The sequence below is a fragment of the Leucoraja erinacea genome, chromosome 1 (assembly GCF_028641065.1).
Source record: "Leucoraja erinacea ecotype New England chromosome 1, Leri_hhj_1, whole genome shotgun sequence".
NCBI classification, from domain to species: domain Eukaryota; kingdom Metazoa; phylum Chordata; class Chondrichthyes; order Rajiformes; family Rajidae; genus Leucoraja; species Leucoraja erinaceus.
In genome coordinates, this window is record NC_073377.1 from 162,009,312 (window position 1) to 162,027,595 (window position 18,284).

The 18,284-nt window shown below is 40.4% G+C and overlaps 1 protein-coding gene across 4 annotated transcripts in view; it reads right to left on the reverse strand.

The window, feature by feature from the left end:
* Nucleotides 1-414: 414 nt before the first annotated feature.
* LOC129704200 (short transient receptor potential channel 3-like) overlaps nucleotides 415-18,284 on the reverse strand; it is a 103,428-nt gene continuing 85,558 nt past the window's right edge. For all 4 annotated transcript variants that reach the window (XM_055647180.1, XM_055647162.1, XM_055647171.1 and 1 more), the window contains 3 exons: nucleotides 15,440-15,523; nucleotides 13,671-13,746; nucleotides 415-736 (listed from right to left, as the gene is read on the reverse strand). In XM_055647180.1, coding sequence (XP_055503155.1) covers nucleotides 588-736; nucleotides 13,671-13,746; nucleotides 15,440-15,523 — 309 coding nt within the window. In that variant the 3' untranslated portion in view covers nucleotides 415-587. The remainder of the gene's footprint in view (nucleotides 737-13,670; nucleotides 13,747-15,439; nucleotides 15,524-18,284) is intronic.

Here is an 18,284-nt window from a genome sequence, read left to right on the forward strand (position 1 = left end):
TGGACCAAATGGCCCCCACTGCTGTGTCACCTGGAAGTTTCACATAACCTGGACAATGAATATAATTGACTTGAATTTTAATTAAAAGTTGCTTTTGATGGATGGTTCATGAATTTATCCTGTCTTATGTCTGACAGTAAATTGCAGACGCTATTGTTCTGTGTATTGTTCTATTGGCAGCGAAAACCAATACATAAAATAAATGATAGAGCGAGCTGTGTGTAACTTATACCTGGTTAAGCTAATGTTGCACTTTTAGTAAGGTGACTAACAAATTCTGTTATGGACATAATTAATCTGTCCGAGAGCTGCTGTAAATGAGAACACGGTTCATTCTGCATTTTGGTCCTTCAGAAATAACAGCAATGATATAAACTTTAGGCAATTGTAAGAAAAACATATTTCTCATAGAACTACATGAATTCTGTTTATTAGCAATATATTAAGAACTATTATAATCCAGAGATGCTAAATACACAGCATGCTAACTTACAATTTTTTTTATTTATGAACATTATTGCCGTAGTTTGTGCTGTTGTTACTTATTCCCATATATTGATCACTGGAAAATTAATATTCTGAATAAATCACTCGTGTTTTTGTTTTGCCAGACAGGTATTAAGCTTTTCACCAAGCTTTTGAATGAGGAAAGCCAGCTCCTCCGTTGCTTGGGACTTATCTTCCAGAAGTTCATATCGAAGGCTTGAGATATCCTGTTTGATTTCTTTCAGTTCACCTGGGAAATGAGATTGCACTGTTAGTGAATATAGTTTGGGGAAAACAGGAAAACAAATGTATCGAAAAACAACAAGATATATGAGAACATTTGAAAACAATCTAACATAATAGGAATTGAATCAAATGGAAATTGAAATAAAAGCAATCCTGTTATAGACAGATGTAATGTGATTCACCTCTGTACCATTGGTTACCTTGTTAGATTCTTTACCTTCCATTCCACTTGCATCCTCCTTATTTTTACCATTACCCCATTTACAATTCCTTGATTATCATGGCGCAGAAGGGGCCATTGCATCGATTTATTCCATGGTTGCTACCCCTGATCTGAATGCTCTAAGTTTCAGAGCACCAGATGTTTATCCAAGTACAATTTAAGTGTGATATGATATGCCATTTATTGTCACTATACATGTACAGTGAAACTGAAAGCTGCTCGTACTCGGTGCATATATACAATTTAGCACAAAAAACAAGAGACAGAAAAACAAAAAACAGAAGGGAGAAGGGGGGGGGGGGATAGGTGCACAATTTCTGCAGCGCTACATACATATATACATATATACAGATGGAAGTCCGTGGTGTTGGGCAGTGAAGTCAGTGCATGTGTGAATTAGAATTAATAGTAGTTATAATTCTCGGAAAGCAACTATTTCTGAGTCTATTTGTCCTGGATTTGATGCACCTATAGCGTGATGTGAGCTTATGCACATGTCATACTTTTATGGAGTTCCAGATCCATGCCACTTTCTGTGTGAAACAAACAGTCCTCAGCTCCTAAATAATCTTTCATAAAATATCTCAAATCTTTGTCCTCTTTTAAGGAAAACAGACCCTCTCTAGACACACCAGGCATCTTAGAATGTCACACATTTAAATAAGTCTTAGATACATAGAAAATAGGTGCAGGAGTAGGCCATTCGGCCCTTCGAGCCTGCACCGCCATTCAATATGATCATGGCTGATCATCCAACTCAGTATCCTGTACCTGCCTTCTCTCCATACCCCCTGATCCCTTTAGCCACAAGGGCCACATCTAACTCCCTCTTAAATATAGCCAATGAACTGGCCTCAACTACTTTCTGTGGCAGAGAGTTCCAGAGAACTCTGTGTGAAAAATGCTTTTCTCATCTCAGTCCTAAAGGATTTCCCCTTATCCTTAAACTGTGACCCCTTGTTCTGGACTTCCCCAACATCGAGAACAATCTTCCTGCATCTAGCCTGTCCAACCTCGTAAGAATTTTGTAAGTTTCTATAAGATCCCCCCTCAATCTCCTAAATTCTTATCCCAGTTTCTTTTCCCAAGAAAACAATCTCACTCCAGTCAGCCTTTCCTCATAAGTAAACTTTTTATCAGATATATAGTCTCTTTTATCAGACTTGGCAACATTGTTTACATCTATATCCACACCTATAACATTATTTCAGTGGTATAAATCCCTATACTATATTCGGTAATCAGGTTCCAGCCTGCAGTTCAAGAATAACTCCCTGGTCTAATATTCAAAGCCTCAGCCTTCAGAGAAAAATATCCAACTTGTCTTCTTAGCATCTTATCTACCTGACCAGCTGTGATTAAGGATCGGTTGACGTGCATTCCAAAGTGTCTCTGTTTTTTAAAAATGCCTCAGCATCCAATCATTTATTGTCCAGTCCGTCGGTGTTAAATTCTCCTTTTAATGTTTTAATTTATTCATGGAATGTGGGTTTTGTCAATGTTTTAGTCACTGCAATTATTAAAAACTTAGGACGGTGTGTGATTAGTATATTTAATGGACTGCTAATATTTTAATTCCAGATTTTTCAGTTAATTAAATTTGATTCCCTATTTTCCACGGTGGGATCTGAACTGATGCCACTTAATCAATAGTTCATGGCTTTGACAGCTTTGCTGCTCTGCTCTCTGCAAATGTCCAAATCATGGCACACCCGTTTAACTAAACCATTGCCATGTACCAGTAATGCAAGGACTTTGTTATAAACTGTGCAAACCAAAGATCCTATAGCGGAGCAAGATAGACCACTCCTGCAAAATGCAATGGACTGATGTGTAATAGGCAACGGAACGGAACGTGGGCCTTTTTTAAATCCATTTCCGTAACCGGACCCGACCCGACTTGCAGTGTAATCAACGTTGCGGGGGAACAGTTTGTGTTAATAAATTAAAATTCTGAAAATGAAAAGATTTTTACCAAATAACTTATATTTTTACGAGGATGTTTCCGTGACCACCTTCCGTCTCCGCACTAGTTATCTTTGCTCCGCTATGGGGTCTTTGGTGCGGAGACGGAAGCCGGTTACGGAAATGGGGCCTAAAATTACCCATGAATCTGCCCATGGCCGTACTGCGTCTTTCTCATCGAGTAATCTATCTTGCTCGCTATAGGATCTTTGGTGCAAACTGTTTTAAACAGTCATTGATCTTTATCACCTCTTCGAACAGTTAAATCTGTCAGACACTGTATTTTGTTAATAACCCACGCTGACTACCCTTGATTAAACATACCCTTTTAAAATGATGATTTAATTTGTTCTTCAAATTTTCTCCACAACACAGGTCAGGCTGCCTGCCATGCAAATAATCAGTCTATCCTTCTCTTCCTTAATAAACGACAGTTCCACTTTTGTGGTCATCCAATCTAGCCTGTAGCAAGAAAGGATTGATAAACGATATTCGGAATCTCCATTATGTCTTTGTTTGCTTCTCTGAACGGCCAGGAATATAAGTCATCCTCATACGATTTCACAAAGATTTTAAACTTCTTAATGTTTTCTTATCTCATCCAATATTTCACAATCTGGCTTCTCATCTACAATGTTTGTATCATCACCACCTTTGTGAAGAAGGATGTGTTCTATTCATAAAGGACTATGCACTTACCTTTCACTTCCAGACATGATACGCACAGTGTTTTTATTAGTTATCCCGTTGCAGTTTATTTGTTGAATTTGATTTTGCTCAATTTTATTTATCAATATTTTTTTATGCTCTCTCTTTTCTTTCCAAGGTTCCAGTTTAATTATGTCCCTCAAGCTTTTATACTCTTTGAAGTTATTCTGCACCATGAGTTTTTGTTAACTTTGATTTTTAATATTATTTTACCCCATAAGCTCTTTGACTCCCACTGGTTAGATTTGGGAGCATTGCCCATTTTCTGAAAGGATTTGTGCTTGGTGTGAATCATCTTATATTCTCCTTAAATGTCTTCCACTGTACTCGTGGGAGAATATTTAATATTAACAATAAAAGAGTAACTTGCTTAAAATCTTTAATTTCTTATCCTGCGCCATCACCTCGAAAGTCACTTACTACATTATACCGATGAAGAACAATTGTAGGTCCATCAAATTCAGTCTATTGCTGTTGAATGACATGACACCAATGCAGAACAAAATGCAAGAGATAGAACCATAGAAACATAGAAAATAGGTGCTGGAGTAGGCAATTCGGCCCTTCGAGCCTGCACCACCATTCAATATGATCATGGCTGATCACCCAACTCAGTATCCTGTACCTGCCTTCTCTCCATACCCCCTGATCCCCTTAGCCACAAGGGCCACATCTAACTCCCTCTTAAATATAGCCAATGAACTGGCCTCAACTACCTTCTGTGGCAAAGAATTCCAGAGACTCACCACTCTCCGTGTGAAAAATGTTTTTCTCATCTCGGTCCTAAAAGATTTCCCCCTTATCCTTAAACTGTGACCCCTTGTTCTGAACTATCCCAACATTGGGAACTATCTTCCTGCATCTAGCCTGTCCAACCCCTTAAGAATTTTGTAAGTTTCTATAAGATCCCCCCTCAATCTTCTAAATTCTAGCGAGTACAAGCCGAGTCTATCCAGTCTTTCTTCATATGAGAGTCCTGAGATCCCAGGAATCAGTCTGGTGAACCTTCTCTGTACTCCCTCTATGGCAAGAATCTTTCCTCAAGATTAGGAGACCAAAACTGTACACAAGACTCCAGGTGTGGTCTCACCAAGACCCTGTACAACTGCAGTAGATCCTCCCTGCTCCTATACTCAAATCCTTTTGCTATGAATGCTAACATACCATCTGCTTTCTGATAAAATACAGACTTGGAAAGTGGAGTCACAATGTGGAATTTGGACATTTAATCATGATATTGGCTTCTGATATATTTGTTCCAAAAGTCCTTTTTATTTTAAGCCAAGGAAGGATATTGGTTCAGTGATATTATTTATGTCTTTGAGTCATAAGGTCGCAAGTTAACACCCACTCCATAGTTTTAAGCTTGTAAACTACATGAGCACTTCAGTAGGCAAGACATGAACTAGAGCTGGATCATTCCCAGGTGTCCTTGGCATATTTATCTCTCAGCCAATACCTCAATCACAGTTTAAATCATCATGTGTTTCATTGCTATCTGTCAACGTTGCTGTAGACAAATCAGCTGTTGCCTTTCTTCATTGTCCAGGATTTCAAAAATAATTCATTGACTAGGAAGTGCATTAGAATGTACTGAGGTTGTTGGACAATGAGAGGGAAGAAAAGCATAATAGCACCTGACAGGGGGAGCTGTGGAGTGGGGTTGGCTCATTACTTGCGCGACCTAAAGCCCGCAGCAGCCTCGACGACGTACGCACGGAGGTTGAGTGAGTGACGTGAAGTTCGAGCGAAGTCCGACGGGCGTACGGCGTCTAGGCGGTGCGTACGGTGTCGAGGCGGCCGCGGGCCGGCAGGCCGTTGCCGCGCAAGATTTTTGAACACGGTCAGTTTTTCGGAGCCCCGCGCGATGTCTGGACCAGCGCTGCACAACTCCATGCCGCTCCGACGATCGAAGTGGGACCGGCCCCACGAGGCCGTATGGCTCAAGCGACCACGTTAGGTCACGCTTGCCGCATGCAGGCGCATGCCAGTGGGACCGGCCCTTTAGATCGCGATTCCCGCATGGGATCGCATGCTCGTGGGACAGGCCCTTAAGATAGAAGAGCACAATTAGGCCAATCGGCCCACCAAGTCTGCTCCACCATTTGATCACTGCTGATCTATTTTCCCCTCTCAATCCCATTCCCCTACTTTCTCCCAATAATCTTTGACACCTTTACTAATCACGAACCTATCAATCTCCGCTTTAAAAATGTCCAATGACTTAGGTTTCACAGTTGTCTGTGGCAATGAATTCCACAAATTTACGACGCTCTGGCTGAAGAAATTCCCCTTCATCTCCATTCGAAACTGTTGAGTGACTGCATGCCTCAGCATGAAGACAATATTATGAGCTGTTATGAGCCTGTAAAGTTTGTATTACCTAAAGTCAGGTTATATCTCTGAAAAGGGGATGTGAATTTTAACTGCAGAGGTGAACAGTTATTATTCTGATAGGAAAACGTGGGAATGTTGATCCCAACATTTTCTAAAGCTGCACTGCAGCCCTTACAGAAGGTAGAGAGGAGAGTAGAAGAGAGAAGATGTTTGGTTGTCTAGGAGACCTTATAGATGAACTATAAGCATTTCATAGTCATTCCCCTACCCACTACTTCATAATTTCTTCAGAAAAATAGCTTCAATATGGCACAATTATCCCAATGGAAATCCATGCAAGGTCTGCTGAAAAATTCCATTTGTCTAGTCACGAGGGGTTTCCCAGCCATGAATGTTGTTAAATGGTCTAGAATTTCTTGATTTTCCTTTCTCATCTTTCTTTAAAAAAGCAGAATGAGATGAATCATTTTTCAATTTAAGGAATATTTCACTAATCGAATGAAATTTGAAACATTTTTGTGTTGTTCTCGCCGACTTTCATTCGACCTGTGTTATGGAATCAACTGGCTTTTAGTATGTAAAGGGTTCGCCATTTAGGACTGAGATGAGGAAAAACGTTTTCACCCAGAGAGTTGTGAATCCGTGGAATCTTCTGACACAGAAGGCAGTGGATGCAGATTCACTGGATGTTTTCAAGAGAGAGTTAGATGTAGCTAATTAGGGCTAATGGAATCATGGGATATGGGGAGAAAGCAGGAATGGGGCAGATTTTGGATGATCAGCCATGATCATATTGAATGGCGGTGCTGGCTCGAAGAGTCGAATGACCTACTCCTGCACCTATTTTCTATGTTTCTATATAGTCATCCCTTCATGTTTGTTGTAAATAATTTGGTGCAACAAAGTGCCTATTCCCCTGTCAGGGACCTAATTTCAGTCCTCAATTTTACAGAATCAACTTCGCTGCCAATCTTTTTTCTTGTGTGTTTATTTCTCAACCAGAACCATATTTGCCACTTGGTTAAAATCCATGGTGGATTAGCTCTGAACAAACACAAGGTGCTGGAGGAACTCAGTGGGTCAGGCAGCATCTGTGAATGGAACAGCTTTTTGGTTGGGCCCTTTTTGATATTAGTATTGTCTTTATGTTGACTCTTCTTTGGTTTATGGTTCTGTGTGATCAGTGTTAATAAACAGGATGCCTGACTTGCATTATAGCCTTTGCTTCCAATCAACAAAAAAACAGGAATCCACCATGTAATACAGTTGTACAGGGTCTTGGTGAGACCACACCTGGAGTATTGCGTACAGTTTTGGTTTCCTAGTCTGAGGAAGGACATTCTTGCCATAGAGGGAGTACAGAGAAAGTTCACCAGACTGATTCCTGGGATGTCAGGACTTTCATATGAAGAAAGACTGGATAGACTCGGCTTGTACGCGCTAGAATTTAGAAGATTGAGGGGGGATCTTATAGAAAGTTACAAAATTCTTAAGGGGTTGGACAGGCTAGATGCAGGAAGATTGTTCCTGATGTTGGGGAAGTCCAGAACAAGGGGTCACAGTTTAAAGATAAAGGGGAAATCTTTTAGGACTGAGATGAGAAAAACATTTTTTACACAGAGAGTGGTGAATCTCTGGAATTCTCTGCCACAGAATGTAGTTACGGCCAGTTCATTGGCTATACTTAAGAGGGAGTTAGATGTGGCCGTTGTGGCTAAGGGGATCAGGGGGTATGGAGAGAAGGCAGGTACGGGATACTGAGTTGGATGATCAGCCATGATCATATTGAATGGTGGTGCAGGCTCGAAGGGCCGAATGGCCTACTCCTGCACCTAATTTCTATGTTTCTATGTTTCTATGTAATGAATTGATGTCTCTAGTTACTGGATAAGATGCCTTGATACAGTAGGATTTAGAAGGACAAAGATAACATGTGCATGGGAACACCACCTGTGGAAATTTGGCTGCATCTTCTATCATTGCAAAGTCAACATATTGGGAATGTCACCCGAGAAGTATTTTTACTGCAAGGTTGGCAGCAGTTCAAACAGGCAGCTTCCTGCCAATTTAAAGGTAATCAGAGAGGAATAATACAATGTCCTTGTAGTGATGTCTACCTTAAATGAATGAATTTTAAAAATGCTCCCATATACCAGTCTTCTAACCTTAAATAAATATTGTAATATTATTTTTTACCAAAGTCCTGTCTGCATTAACAAATTAAGATTTTGTTTTCATTTTTAATTTATTGCAGTGATTTATATGAAATAACAGTTGTTATTCCAATATGAATCAGGGCTGTAATGCTTAGTACATATCTGAAGGCACTTTAGAATGCCTTTTATCAATATTAAATTTACCATTTGTCAGCAATATTATTTCACACATCGAAGAGTTGAATTTTCACACCACTCTAGGATCAACATCTAGCACTGAATATTACATGCACATCTACAGTAATGCTGAAGCTTTGGAGGAAATTAAATTCCTAAGATGCATGGCCCATTACATCTGCCTGCCCATTTTTATAATGTACAATAACTGATGGCTTCAGAAAACACAATTGGACTAATTTCAATGCAGGTTGTTGTGTCACAATATTATTACCTGAGCTGCAGTGATTCCCATCTGTTTTTCCTGAAACCTACTAAGTGTGTTATTAGTAAAACTCTTCAACCAGAGCAAGATATAATTGTGCTGCACTATAATTGCACTCATGTAAATTCAATCCAGTTTAAATGTAACCTAGGCATTAATTAAGAATAATTGGTTGGAAATTTCCTCAAAGTTATTCTGGTTCTGATTTGTTTTAAGAAGGAACTGCAGATACTGGAAAAATCGAAGGTAGATAAAAATGCTGGAGAAACTCAGCGGGCGAGGCAGCATCTATGGAGCGAAGTAATAGGTGACGCTTCGGGTCGAGACCCTTCTTCAGGCTGATGTGGGGGTGGTGGGGGCGGGAAGAAGAAAGGAAGAGGCTGAGACAGTGGGCTGTGGGAGAGCTAGGAAGGGGAGGGGAAAGAGGGAGAAAGCCAGGACTACCTGAAATTGGAGAAGTCAATGTTTATACCACTGGGGTGTAAACTACCCAAGCAAAATATGAGGTGCTGCTCCTCCTGGCCATGGAGGAGGCCCAGGAAAGAAAGGTCATGTTTGGAATGGGAGGGAGAGTTGAAGTGCTGATTCTGATTTCATAGTTTTATGGTAACTTCAATCATAATTTTGAATTAATTAACGCATAAAGGGAGAAACAAAATAACAGCTACTGGATTCTAGAGATGCATGAGATTGCAGCTGGTGGAATCTTGAGTAAAAGACAAGTTGATGTTGGTGGACAAAGTTCTCAAGAAGCCAGGCAGCATCTATGGAGGGAGTAGCACTGACTATGTTTTGAGTTTGGAGCCTTCTTCAAACGGATCAATTTTTCAGAAAATATTCATTCTGAAGAAGGGTCCTGGACCTGAAACATTGTCCATTTCCCTGGCAGCTGAGTTTCTCCAGCAGTTTGTTTTTTGGGCAACTGTATACTTGATTTAGATAAGGCTGTCTTCCATGAGATGAAACAGAGCTTGAACTGAAGTAGACTTGGCAGATTGATGTATTTTCCTTTGTACAAGATCTTTAGTTTCCAAAAATAATCAGACACGAGAAACTAAATAGGTAAGAACCAATATAAATCTAAATATCTAAATGAAAGCAAAAGTCAATGCATCGACTGGTGACTAAGTGAGGTATAACTTAATGACAATTGTGTTAACCCATAATAAAACAACAAAAGGGAATAACAAACTCACAAAATAATTGCAAACATTGTTATAATCAGATTAGGGGAAAAAACAATGATGAGAAATGTTGTTTCATTAAAATGCATAATGGTAATATTATGAATGAAAGTGAGAATATGGCAGACAGATTTAATGATTACTTTGCAATGAGTTGTTTTTGTAGAGCATGGCATTATTCCATGCATGTTGAGAAAAACTAACATTAAATTAGAGGCAAAGAAGTGTTTGAGTTCACATAAGCATGACAAGAGTAACAAATAAAATAATGCCATTAAAGTCCTCAGAATCATGCGGCTTCCATTTAAAGGTTTCAACAAAATAGTTCACAATATTGTAAATGCCCTTACTTTAATTTTCCAAAGTTTTCTCATTTTGCGAATAGTTTTTTAAGACTTGAATATTATGAATGTTCTCCATTATTTAAAGGCATGCAAGAGAAGAGAAACAGGGATTTGTGGACCATTTGGCCTAACATCTGTTGAAAGTTCCAGGGTTTACAGTTAAGGAGGTGAAGAATAACAACCTGCCGGCTGTCCTAACCTTCATGGACTTCAAGAAGGCGTTTGACTCGATTCATCGATGCAAAATGATGAGGATTTTGAAGGCTTATGGTATCCCGCCTCGTCTCCAGAGAGCCATTGAGGATATGCAGTTGGGCACCACGGCCAAGGTTGTCTCCCCGGATGGCGAGAGCCTCGCGGGGGTCTTACAGGGAGACACGTGGCACCCATTTCCTTCGTCATTGTCCTTGATTATGCCATGAGGCAGGCGCTCAAGGAACATGGGGACCTCGGCTTCACAATCACCCCAAGGCGTTCGAGAGGAATCGGGCCAGTCGACTTGTCAGACCTCGACTTCGCTGATGACCATCGTCCTGCTGTCAGACCAGATTAGGGAGGAACAGGAGATGGTCGGCAGGGTCGACACGGAGTGCGAGAAAGTGGCCTCCATCTCAATGCCAAGAAGACGGAGTACATGGTGTACAACGTTCGTGACCATGAGCCTCTCAAGACCAGTGGCGGTGCTTCTCTCAAGAAAGTGGAGGACTTCAAGTACCTGGGAGCAAGGATGCAGAGCTCGGAGAATGACATCAAATGAAAGCGCTCGCATGGAAAGCCCTCAATATCATGGGGAAAATCTGGACGTCTCGGATGTCTAAGGGTCTCAAACGGAGATTCTTCCATGGAACTGTAGAGACCATATTATTGTACGGGTGTGAGGCATGGACTCTCACTCGAGCACTGTCCAAGTCTCTCGATGGTACCTACACCCGAATGCTCGGAAAAGTTCAAAATGTCAGTTGGAGGGACCACATCACCAACGCCCTGCTCTATGGGGAGAATCCATCTCTGACCGAGAAGATCAGGTGGAGAAGGATGAGGCTCGCAGGTCACTGCCACCGTCCCCGAGAAATGCCAGCACACAAGGTTGTGCTGTGGGAACCCGCCCGTGGAAGACGTGACCCGGGACGGCCGATCAAGACGATGTTGAAGACGTTGATGGAAGACGCATGTGTAGAGACAAAAGAGGAACTTGCCAGCTGCATGGAGGACAGTGGTGTGTTCGTCACCGTGCCCGTCAGAAACCAGCACCACTGTCGCGAATGTTTTCAATGATGTAATAATAATAATAATAATAATTAAATAACAATAATAATAATAATAATAATAATAATAATTTTCAGTTAAGGATCCAGTAAGCAATCGTTTTGAAACTTTTCAAGTGATCGTAAACCAGCCCAAGTGGATTTGTAAAGGGAAGATTATACCTAATGGAAGTGATTGAACGGGTACAGAGACAACGAATGCATTTCATTGTCTCTGTACTGTACACTAATGGAAGAATCTGAATCTGAAGTATTTGAGGCGGCAACTAAACAGTGAACAGAACAATGACCCTAATCTATAATGACTTGCAGTAAACATTTTCACTGCCTCATTAGAAACGATTAGTTAATGCTGAAGTTCATGGAAATAAAGTGAATGATTGAACTAGCTGGGAAATTGGCTGAGCATCAGAGACAGAGAAGAGGGATAATGGGCCAGGAAATTGAGTTGCCAAGATGTAACTGGCAGGGATCTCCAAGGATTCACTCTGTTTAAAAATGTTAATGATGGCACAGAGATCCACTTATATATATTTTCCCACAATACATCATTAGGCAACGTTGTTTGCAATGCAGATGAAAGCATTATTTTACAATGATACGTTGACTGAGCAAAATGGTGGAAAATGGATATCAATGTATGAAAATGTGAGACCACTCACTTCAGAGCTGAGGGAGGTCAGAACTGAGAACATTTTACACGGTGTAAAGGTAGTAGCATTGGAAGCAAAAATTGACTTAGGGGCCATGTACATTGTTAAAATGTAGAAAGCACAAAATGCTCGAGTAACTCAGCTGGTCAGGCAGCATCTCTGGAGAACATGGATAGGTGATGTTTGCTCCCACTTCTCAAAAGTGTTTTTAGGAGTATTATTCCTTTCGAGAAACATATCTTTAAAAATGTTTAAGACTTTGACTATTTTAATAGTGTTTGATCAGTGGGTGACACAGTGGAACACTAGGTAGTGCTGGTGTCTCACAGTTCCAGAGGCCAAGGTTCAGTCATAAGCTTGAGTGCTTCAACATGTAGTTTGCATGTGCTCCCAGTGACTGTGTGGGCCTTCTGTTTCTGTACACTAATGACGTAAGTATGTTAGAAATAATATTAACAAATTTGATATGTTTGACTGCCAGAATGAGTTGGGCAAAGTTTCTTCATCTGTTTTCTTCATTGCAATATTGACATTAGAGATACAGGATAGAAATAGACCCTTTGGCCCACTGAGTCTGCGCCGACCAGCGATCACACAGTACACTAACCTACACACACTAGGCACACACTAGTGACAATTTAACAATGTACCGAAGACAATTAACCTACAAACATGTACATCTTTGAAGTGTTGGAGGAAATCTGGCACTGTAAGGCAGCAACTCTACCGTTGTGTCACTGTGCTGCCCCAATTACTGGGCCATTGTGTTATTTCATCTCTGAGCAGCCACCTCAGCATGCACCTAAGGTTTAACTTGGCACAACTCGGGCACATAGTTTTAATAAAGCAACATAAAATGGGGGGAAATCTTACTTCGAGCATAAAGTAGACAATTTCCTGCATCCTTTGATGCTGGAAGTGGAAGCTAAATTCTGAATTTTACTCTCCTTAAGCAATGATAATTAAAAAATAAAAATTAAGTAAAAGGAGAATTGGCTACAAATTAGGTGGAATAAAATGAGCAGAGAAGCTGACTTGAGGATCAGAGATGGGAATGTAAAATTTTCTATAAAGGATGTGCTACATACAGTTATGAGACTCATTCCACTTACAGTATTCTAATAAAAACAATGTCACTGTTAAACACTTAGCTGCGCTATTGGAGGGTCCTATTTGGATAATTTATTGGGCATTTATTTGAAAATCTAACAAATTAAAAACAATAACAGGGTGGTAGTAGCTACTGTTTGATTACAGATGGGAAATTAAATTGATGAGTAAATTATGGAGATTGGCATCCTCTTTTGTATTTCTTCTTCTCCTAAATTTCCTGGATAATGTTTGCAATAATAACAGCGTGTGTCATTAGCTCACTTTTGTTTTCCCTAACGCAGAGAGGCATTTTAAAAATACTTAATTAACCGACAGTCTCATATTTATGCCCGAAGAATGACTGATCACGCTGAGGATAGCATTGCACAGTTCTTGATACTGCTTTGTGTGAGCAATGAGAGAGAGTGAGGGGATTTTACGGCAACTTCAAAAACAGTTTTTCAGATTGTGATGGATTTTACTGGAATGTGATAAGTCCTTTAAAAAGGAAATTGGTCCCCAGTTATATTGTGTTCAGTAATCATTCTGAATGTTGCTAGTCCTCTTACCTTCATTGACCTCATCATTTTCTTTATCAACTTGTGCTTTCAAGACATACCGTTTAATCAGTCGCTTCATTATTTGCTGTAAAAAAACCAAATAAGATTATTTGAAAACAGTGTATCAAAGAAGATTTATGAAAAAGAAATGACTGCTTAAAATGAAAATCATTATATATAATGAATACATGAATATAGAACATGTGGAAAATAAATGGATTTCAACGAAATAGCTTTTCACATGGGTCAGGCTGATTTGAAATTCCTGCACATACAGTACTTCATTCACAGTCACAATTTCACCTTCCATTCAGCTCCACGAGATTGTTAAACTGAGTGTAATTTCGGGATCTACAGCTAAACCAGCATCAAACAAGGCCATGGTACTCAAAAATGCTGGAGAAACTCAGCGGGTGCAGCAGCATCTATGGAGCGAAGGAAATAGGCAACGTTTCGGGCCAAAACCCTTTTTCAGAAGAAGGAAATAGGCAACGTTTCGGGCTGAAACCCTTCTTCAGAAGAAGGAAATAGGCAACGTTTCGGGCTGAAACCCTTCTTCAGAAGAAGGAAATAGGCAACGTTTCGGGCCAAAACCCTTCTTCAGAAGAAGGAAATAGGCAACGTTTCGGGCTGAAACCCTTCTTCAGAAGAAGGAAATAGGCAACGTTTCGGGCCAAAACCCTTCGTCTGAAGAAGAAGGGGTTTCAGCCCGAAACGTTGCCTATTTCCTTCGCTCCATAGATGCTGTGGCACCCGCTGAATTTCTCCAGCGTTTTTGTGTACCTTCGATTTTCCAGCATCTGCAGTTCCTTCTCAAACAAAGGCCATGCCTGTACCTCTTAAAATAATGGCAATCATCGCTTCCAATTACTGCTGGAAGCTCTTTCACAATCTTTGGGAAAGTTGCGTTAAAACAAGCTGTACGAGGGACAAGATGGGCACCTTGATATTCAGGTACATTCTCAACAAATTAGTTGCTGTGAGAGATGGAGATCTTCAATATACTGAGGCACAGGAAGGCATTGTGATTAAATATGAATCTGTTTGGCAGAACATTGTTAAGGAAGTCAACACCAGGAGTGAAGAGCCCAGGACATGATAGTTGTGCCAGGAAGGGTTCATAGTCTCCTGTTCAATATTAGTGAAACCAACAACAAAGAGAAGACTTGCTTTGACACTTGCAACTATGGCTTGTGATTCAGTGCATTATGGTGGCTTGTCATTTTGCTTTAATTCCATGTGTGGAAAATGTTATTGTCATTTAGTTTGGTTTAGAGATACAGTGCAGAAACCTTCTCTGTACTCCCTCTATGGCCAGAATGTCTTTCATCAGATTAAGAGACCAAAACTGTACACAATACTCCAGGTGTAGTCTCACCAAGACCCTGTACAACTGCAGTGGAACCTCCCTGCTCTTATACTCAAATCCTTTTGCTATTTAGGTCTGCAGATCAATGAAATAAAGTATCATTTTGTTCGCAAGTTGAAGGATGATAACTATATTTGACTAATTCCTGTTTCCAATTTAACTAAACAACCTACTGCTGAAAAAGTTGGGGGGTTTTTTCAGTCAAAGATATTTTGCACACAGTGGTGAATATGTTCTTTGTGGGTTTGCAGTCTTACGACAGGACAATGAGATATATTTCTGAAAGGTGGCAAAGTAAATGGAATAAAGCATAGTTTTTTGTGAAAAAAATAAAAATAAACTGTGAAAATAACGGATGGCATTTATTCAATTGTTAAGACAAATCAAAATATTCACAAATAGCAGTTACCTGATATCTGGTTGGTTGGTTTATAATGCTGTTGAAACTTTGGGTTTCTGAAATCCTTAGATTAGACTGTGCAAATAGATTTAGCTGCGATAAACAGAATTTTTTTAAAGTGCAAGATCACAGAATTATACAGCACAAAATGAATCATTTCAACCCATGGATGGTGCAGCCTTTTAACACAGCTCGGCAAACGATGCTGCCACACCACTCAACTCTTCTTTTCAAGTCAAAAATACAAATTACCATCTAGCACCCTTCCTCAGTTGATAAATGAGAGATGCACCATGTTGAAATAGCGAGGGCACAAAAAATACTCTGGATGGCACCAAAGGTGATTTGATAACATGCGTGTCAGATTGAGATACTGCCACCCAATGTGCAAATTAGCCCATGGGATGAATCTGACAGAATACACCCACACCAGTCGACCAGCTGCAGGTGCATCTGTCCATTACAATGCTGGTTGGAATGAGCAGCCTCACAGTCCTTGTCAGAGTCCCATCTTCATCTCATGGATACCTGTGACCATGCTCCATGGTACAATGATCATGTTCAATAGGACAGCAGCAGAAAACATACAGCAACTCAAAACTAGTGGCAAAATACATTTTTCAAGCCAATCTGTAATCTCATGTATATTCCACATTGCCATTGCTAAGACGCCAGGGAATTCCCATAGAAGGATTACAGCAATTTAAGAAAATGACAGTACTACCTTCTCAAAGTTAATTAGAGATGGGTGATAAATGTCAGAAATACTCATTCGGAGAAATGAATGAAAATATACCTTGTTCACTTTTTAGAATTACTGTTGGCTCTGCTTCCAGCGGCCTTTCTCGGGTGTATATGAGATCATAACAATTCATGAATAAAATTCTCTTCAGGTGCCAGTTTTATTGTTCTGCTAATAATCTTAAATCTGCTCTCTCTGATTTCCAATCATTTTACTGGTGTAAATGGTTACTTTATAATAATGATTAAAGCTTTTCATAATCTGAACACCTTTATTGCAACAAGGAAACATATCTCAATTTTAGTAGCCTATCCAAACAAATGCATCTCCTCAGTGGCTTGCATGTATAAATAGAAAATAGGTGCAGGAGTAGGCCATTCAGCCCTTCGAGCCACCTTTCAATGTGATCATGGCTGATCATCTAAAATCAGTTCCTACTTTTCCCCCCCCATATCCCTTGATTCCTTTAGACCTAAGAGCTAAATCTAACTCTCTCTTGAAAACGTTCAGTGAATCGGCCTCCACTGTCTTCTGAGGCAGAGAATTCCACAGATTCACAACTCTCTGAGTGAAACAGGTTTCCCCATCCCAGTTCTAAATGGCCTACCCCTTATCCTTAAACTGGGGCCCCTGGTTCTGGATTCCCCCAACATCGGGAACATGTTTCCTGCATGTAGCGTGTCCAATCCATTAATAATTTTATAAGTTTCTATAAGCCCCTCTCATCTTTCTAAATTCCAATGAATACAAGTCCAGTCACTCCATTCTTTCATCATGTGACCGTCCCGAGAATTAACCTCGTGAACCAAGCTGCACTCCCTCAATAGCAAGAATGTCCTTCCTCAGATTAGGAGACCAAAAATGCACACAATACTCCAGGTGTGGTCTCACCATGGCCCTTATACAACTCCAGACGGATCTCTTTGCTCCTACACTCAAATCCTCTTGTTGTGAAGGCCAACATGCCATTAGCTTTCTTCACTGCCTGTTGACCCAGTATGCTTACTTTCAGTGACTGATGTACAAGGAAACCCAGGTCTCGTTGCACTTCCCCTTTACCTAATCTGGCATAATTCAGATAATAATCTGCCTTCTTGTTCTTGCCACACAAGTGGATAACCTCACATTTATCCACATTGTACTGCATCTGCCATGCATCTGCCCACTAACCTTTCATCCTCATAGCATCCTCTTAGTTCACACTGCCACCCAGCTTTGTGTCATTTGCAAATTTGCTGATGTCACTTTTGATTCCTTCATCTAAATCATTAATATATATTGTGAATAGCTGTACCAGCACCGAAATGCACCCCACTAGTTATACCTGCCATTCTGAAAGGAACTGCTAATTCCTACACTTTGGGCCCTTATACAACTCCAGACGGATCTCTTTGCTCCTACACTCAAATCCTCTTGTTGTGAAGGCCAACATGCCATTAGCTTTCTTCACTGCCTGTTGACCCAGTATGCTTACTTTCAGTGACTGATGTACAAGGAAACCCAGGTCTCGTTGCACTTCCCCTTTACCTAATCTGGCATCATTCAGATAATAATCTGCCTTCTTGTTCTTGCCACACAAGTGGATAACCTCACATTTATCCACATTGTACTGCATCTGTCATGCATCTGCCCACTAACCCTGCATCCTCATAGCATCCTCTTAGTTCACACTGCCACCCAGCTTTGTGTCATTTGCAAATTTGCTGATGTCACTTTTGATTCCTTCATCTAAATCATTAATTTATATTGTGAATAGTTGTAGTCCCAGCACCGAGCCTTGCGGCACCCCACTAGTTACTACCTGCCATTCTGAAAGGGAACTGCTAATTCCTACTCTTTGTTTCCTGTCTGCCAACCAATGTTCTATCCATGGCAGCACTCTACCCCCAATACCATGTGCTCTAATTTTGCCCACTAATCTTCTGTGCAGGACCTTATCAAAGGCTTTCTGAAAGTCCAGATACCCTACATCCATTGGCTCGCCCTTATCCATTTTACTTGTTACGTCTTCAAAAAATTCCAGAAGATTAGTCAAGCAAGATTTCCCCTTCATAAATCCATGCTGACTTGGAACAACCCTGTTACTGCTATCCAAATGCACCGCTATTATAT